The 6,593-nt window shown below is 36.6% G+C and overlaps 1 protein-coding gene across 1 annotated transcript; it reads right to left on the bottom strand.

Annotated features, from left to right (window-relative positions):
- LOC103962149 (patellin-6) lies at nt 1–2,769 on the bottom strand. The gene is made up of 4 exons (XM_009374823.3): nt 1,855–2,769; nt 971–1,095; nt 582–723; nt 1–466 (listed from the first exon to the last, which is right to left on the bottom strand). Exons 1-4 carry the CDS (start codon nt 2,551–2,553, stop codon nt 200–202), a joined length of 1,233 nt encoding a protein of 410 aa, XP_009373098.1. The 5' UTR covers nt 2,554–2,769; the 3' UTR covers nt 1–199.
- Between the last annotated feature and the right edge of the window lie 3,824 nt (nt 2,770–6,593).

Raw genomic sequence — 6,593 nt, 5'->3', positions numbered from 1 at the left:
TTGACAAGGAAAGTTCTCTTAATAATAGTATAAATATATCATGCATCCTTTTATACATTACAAGTACTTTCAAGCAGACAAAATAACAAGGTTCACAACCATTGCTTAAACCCTAAAAAACAACATAGCAAGCAAACTGCAAAATCAAAAACCTTACTACTACAAGTTTAACTAATGAATCCCCTCGCAGTTGTTGAAGTTAGCTTTGGACGGGGGCGGATTTGCGGACAATGTAGCGATATGCAGCTACCTTTTTCCGGCGGGAGGCAGAGTTGTCGACTGAGAAAACCATCTTCCCTGCTTCACGAGGAGTGAAGGAGTTGTGGATTGCTTCTTCGGAGGGCATCACTTTTCTTGGCTTCTCCACTTGGATGGTGTAGCTGCCTTCTGCACTTGGCACAAACTCTGCAGTGTACTCCAAGTCCCACCCTCCCACGACTATGTCCCATGTGATTGTTGCGTCAGCCTAATCAATTTCAACACCAGCACACCAAAAATTAACCACGTTAATCGCATTTAAATCGTTAATTTAAAGAGAATAAAATGAAGGGTCATAAAAATAATGCAGAAGATTCAAGAACCTCAATCCCCTCAATCTGTATGTTCACTTTCTCTCCTCCTTTGACGGTGAACTCGGAAGCCGGTTTGGGGGGGCCGTTTTGCGCATCACTCGGTCGACTCAGGCCGCCATACTGAACCGGAACGTCCTCGGGCCTTATGAACCTGTTTCGGAACAACATAAATACCTATCTCTAGTAAGTGACCACCAATTGTACAGTGTACATAAGAGAGAACTGTTTCAAAACCCTTAAACAAAAATGGAAAAATAGGAGAAGGAATCAAAACCCGATTCTGAAACTATTAACCCCTAAGAGCTGAGTGTAGGGACCAAAACCCTAATTAAAGAACCAGTTTTTATACAAAGAGTACAAAACAAAGAGGTTAAATGTTTGATGGTAAGGGGACTCACTTGTAGAGTGTTTCAGCAACATTTCCTTCCTTTGCTATCACAAACTTGCTCTTTGTTCTTTGAGTCAGAAATGGGCTGAACATAGAATACAACACACTGAAGTACCATGGCACGTTGATGAAAATCTGAACAAAAAACCCCAAATTAGAAGACCCACATCCACATCAAAATTACCTCAAATAATACAAGTAATTAAAGGAAAAGGTGAACAATTAAGTGAGCAAGCAGGGAAACCCAGATCAGAATTAGCTCAAAAACTAGTAAGATACAGTCCATCAATTCAAATCGAAAAACCAGATCAGGATTACATAAAAAAAATACATCCCCGTGAATCAAACTAAAAACCTAATCAGTGAAATAAGTTATATGAAGTGAAGAATGAAATTGTGAGAATGTGAAGGTTAAAGAGTCCCATGTCGGCAAAACAACCTTGCAATGGCTTACAAGTAAGTTAGATACTCCCTACATTGCCAATCGGTTTTATGGTTGAATCTCAATTTCCTTTATGGTATCAGAGCAGATTAGCCGACGTGTGAACCTCACCGGCCACAGATGTTGTCAAAATATTTAGCTTCAAAATTGTGAGAATATAAAATTTAAGGAGAAAAGGTAAATCTTGCAATAGCTTATAAGTTGGCTAATTTCCATATTGTCAATTAATTTTACGGTAAAACCTCAACCCAGATGAAATTAGCTCAAAAAAAAGTGCACTAAATCAAATTATAAACCCACATCAGAATTACCTTAAAACATTACATTCCAGTAAATTAAATTAAAAAATTGAACAATTAAGCTAGCAAACATGTGAATTGCCTCAAAAATTACAGTCCACTGAGCCAAATAAAAAACACAGTGGAAACCATATAAAACGTTAATTAAATTACCTTTCTTGCGACCATTTCAGGATAGTTGTCCTGAAACAGAGAGAGGATCTGATTGGAAGCAACTCTGAGCTCCCTCTTAGGCATGTCCTTCAGATCAGTGACCTGAATAATCGAATTAATCCCGCCGGGCTTAAAATGTAGAGCATTGATTCCCCTCTCAAGGACCTGAACCCTCCACCTCAGAAACTTCTTCAGCTTCTCATCGTCCCCAAAAATCCTCTCATACATTTCCTTATCTTTGAAAACTCCATAGGCGTTGTAGCAGACAGGGTGCCCCTGTTTGTCGTATCCGTGCATGTAGGCCACCACCCCCTCCAGCTCCTTGAAACCCAAGTCCTCCTCCACGACGCCGTCGGCACCGAACTCCTTCCGCCACGCCAGGCATTTGGTAATCATGGCGAAGGAGTCGGGGACGCGGAAGTCCCGGGCCCGGAGGAACTTGAGGAGGACAACGTCGGCCTTTTCGTCGTTGCCCAGAAGAGGAATGCCCCACATGGCGGCGGAGGCGGAGTCCGAGGCGGAGAGCTTGTCTTTGAGTTCTTGGAGAGCTTTCTTTTCGGAGGATTTGAGGTTGGAGACGACGTAGGTGTCTTCTTGGAAGGAGGGGTTGCGGGGGGACATTAGAGATGTGACGAAGCTTTTCTTGCTGGGTTTTGGGGAGGCTTCGGGGAGGGTTTGCAGAGGGGTTTTATGTTCCATTTTTTGGGGCTTTGAGAGATACCCAGATGGAACCTCTGCGAGGAAAGGCAGGCGGAGGTGCTGGGTTTGCGGTATCAGAGGAGGAAGGTGTGGTTTTCGATTCTCTGAGAGCTCAGAGAGTTCTTCTGGGAGTATGATTATTGCAGAGAACGAGTTCGGAAGAGACAGAAGCGCAGAAAAGAGAGGTTGAAAAAGAGAGGGATTTGAGAGGGGAGAGAGAGAGAGAGAGAGAGAGTCTAGAGAGAGGAAGACATAGATTGGAGGAGAGAAAGAGGGATGCGTTGGGGAGCCGCGGTTTTGGGTTTGAAGTTTGAAAAGCGTCTTGGGAAACAGATGGGGTGTACTTGTAGTTGTAGGAGTGGCAAAATTTGAATGGGGAGGGTGGGGAGCACGCACCTTTCGAGCGCGGGGGGTTAGCTTTCCGAGGGAAGGGAGCCTAGCCGATGAGGGTGAGCCGAGTAAAAGAGGTGGAGTGCAGAGAGCGTAATAATAATTGAGGGATTTAGGGAAGTGGGGCCCGGTACGGGGCAGCGGGGGCAGTGGGCCTGTTTGGTTTTTTTATCAGTCTTCTGTGGGCCCAATCGCGTTCCCACGCATCAAAGCTGCAAAGCACACTTGTTTGTCCCATGCTACGGACCGATTTCTTACCGTAATCATGCTTTATCAAGTGAATCATAAACTGTTTACCCAAAAAACAAAAGTTAATCATGTACTTTTACAAAAATATCTTTGAGTGTATTTTGATACAATTTATCCTCAATATTCCAATACAGTTGTCTTCGACTAAAAAAAAAATCAATACAATTGTCTGAAAAATAAAGGATGAAGATTGATTTTAAAAAATAAAACAGTGAAGATTTTTTTCAAGAAATCAAATAGTAAAAACAATTCATAAAAATTAAACTACTTAAATATTTTTATTTAAAATATTGGAAGAGGTAATCACTAATTGTAGATTATTATTTATTTGTGGTAAGTCTATAAAAAATATATCAAATTTTTTACTTCAATACTATGTAGCATTCATTATAACGAGTGCGTAAGTCGTTAAATTATTTTCAAACCTAGCTTAATCATTACTAGTCTCTCCGCACGCGCTCACGCACATGCTAGAGGCCCTTTTTTATCACGGGCACAACGCGCCTCTTAAGATGTGTTGTGCTAGTTGTTTTTGACACACCCCGACCCGGAATGTTCACTAGGACCCGCTCACTGCGCACTCGTGTACTTAAGCACTTTTAGATTTTAATTTATTCACATTTTATACACTATTACACTTTATGGCTTCAACTAACACTCGACGGAAGAATATGTTGGGAACTTACTTTTAGGTTTTAATTTATTAACATTTTATACACTATCACACTTTATGGCTTCGTCACTTTTCAGGTATCGGCCAGCACGGCTCAATTCGAGATCCTAGTGGACATTCCGGGTTGGGATGTGTCAGTTTTCTTTCTCATATCGCGTTTTAAAATAAAATACAACATACATTGCAAATAAAAAGAAATAAAACATAATTAAATCGCGTGTAAAATGCGTGAGAAAAGAAAGACTCTTTACACGCACAAAATCACTTTTGCAGAGGTTAGTAATTAATAAAGAAAGAAATACAACAAGGAACCAAGATATTTCATATATATCATCTTTTCCTCGCCGTTTATCATAGAAAAAAAGTTGCTAAAAATGAGTTGAAAGGTTTGTGGCTTCATAGTACATCTACTATTTTTTTCTTGACATATATGTTACACTTTCTCATTCCACCTGCAAACTGCTTTGTCAATTCAATAACCCCACAATGCCAATGCTTGTTTCCAAATCATATGATAACAAATCACATTATCATAGATATTGTATTGCAAGTTTAAACATTTGTACATAACATTTTAATTGGTACTGACAATGAAATAAAAACATTAGAGATGACCAACACAATTATTCTAAAACCTTGAATTAACAAAAAGAAATGATACAATTAGATTACCAATTGTTGGGAATTTAGAAGAAAAATGCATAAAAACGAATCATTTCAAACACCAACAAAACGGGAAAAAGAACTGAAAAGTTTTGAATCTTCAAGTTCCTTAGCCAAGCAATCCTTATGTGGTATCGTAAGCCAAAAGTAATTTATGCCTACATAGGTTTTTGTCCACATACCATGTAATTCATCTTGCATTTCAAAAAAGGCTTTTTGATGTAAAAAAAGTATATAGCGAAACATATACAAATTTATAGCTAGAAAAATAGTGTGCACACTTACTCTAGAGAACGTCTAAAATTGAAATAAGAGAAATTAAACTATCCAATTATTATTGCAAACAAGTTGGCAATTAGTATTAAACTATGATCTTCACCAAGAAATTACAATAAAGTTTTCTTTAAGTTTGTCACTTTAGTCTTCATGCCAGGCAATTTGTTTGAAACTATTAGTTCTAGATATACTTGATAGTTGTAGGCATCATAGAAAAAAAATGTAAGATGTATATATATAATATATAGTTCTAGATATACTTATTAGTTCTATATATATCTCTACTTTCAATTGTATATTCAAGAAACTTTGACAATACATATCTACAAAGCTTGAGAGGTTTGCTATTCATATGTCAGCATTTAATAATACTTTCAAACTGAAAAAAAATGAATGTAAAGAAGGCATCTTAACAAATGAGAATGTAATTAAATAAAAATTTCTTGATTAGGTGTGCTACTCATATGGCAGCATTTAATAATACCAAAACAAACAAATAGTAACATAGGATGAGAATTAGATCAAACAAACAGTGAGTTAATCAGTTACAACACAACCACGTACACTTAAAATTTCAAGAAAATCGTTCTAACAAATAAATTTGTGATAAAATTTTGAAACATAATATTTTGAAGCAATGAAGAAAGTGATTGTCTACATAAATCATCATTAAACAAAACTTCAAAAAAAAAAACCAAAGAAACAAACCGAGAAGGGAAGAGGAAAAAAAATTATATAGTTGATGACAAACAAATTACTGAGATTCTTACCTCGACAATCTCTGAGATATTGGAATTTCCCTTATTACTCTCATTTGCAATTTGACTTTTGTTGTTCATGAAGTTGTTGCCTGCCATAAAAGAAACAACAATTAATTAAAATACAAATGTCATAAATCAGATTCCACATATCATGGATCAATACTACAATTGTGTTAAAGGTGAAAAGCTTTTCAATCATAAGCGCATATTTTGTGAAGGATCATAACAAACTGTAGAAACATAAGAAATTAAAATAGGGATAACAACATCTTACATGGAACTTGGAAGTGTCAATGGGTGTGTGTTGTCTATTTTGCCTAATCTTCTTCTTAAAAAAAAAAAAAATATTCAATGGCCTGAATTTTGATAGAATCTGGAAATTCAATTCAACAATAGCAAAGCACCCATGAATGTGTTGGATTTCCATTGAAGAAAAGGTTGAGAAAGTAAACGAAATAATTTAAACTGACAATGAAGAAGAATTTACAAATTGAATTAAAAAAAAAAAAAAGTGAATAAAACAAAAATCTTTTGATCACCATTAGAAACTTCATGCTTTCGGCAGCAACCATGTTGAAACAATTTTGATGCGTAATCCATGAGGAACAATGAAAGCACCTGTAATTATAAAAAATAATAGCAATCTGTAACTGAAAATCGAAAAACTAAAAAATAGCTTGAAAGGTAAATTAAAGACTTGCATTGCTAAACTGAACAACTTTTCTACACATAAACTAAAACAAGACAAAAGGGAAAAGAAATCAAACACCAAGAAACAAAAGAGAATAACAAAATGTAACGAAAGCTTGAGATGATTTAGCTTTTGCGTGATGAAGAAGAATATAAACCAAACCGTAACTACTCACAGCATTTTCAAAATTGATGCCCACGTTTATGCTCTCCTCTTCTAAACGGTTATGCCATTTGGTTTGGATTATCTCTTGTTTTCTATATGTTTAAATTCTTTATTATTAATTTATTTTTGTTTCTTTTTTCTTTCCAAAACAGTTTTCTGTTCAGTATTGTTT

This window comes from the organism of the source record quoted next, unplaced genomic scaffold, assembly GCF_019419815.1.
Source record: "Pyrus x bretschneideri cultivar Hongxiangsu unplaced genomic scaffold, Pyrus_bretschneideri_v1 Contig11, whole genome shotgun sequence".
In the NCBI taxonomy this organism is placed as follows: domain Eukaryota; kingdom Viridiplantae; phylum Streptophyta; class Magnoliopsida; order Rosales; family Rosaceae; genus Pyrus; species Pyrus x bretschneideri.
The sequence above is the reverse complement of the archived record's forward strand: the minus strand, read 5'-3'. Positions and strand labels throughout refer to the sequence as shown.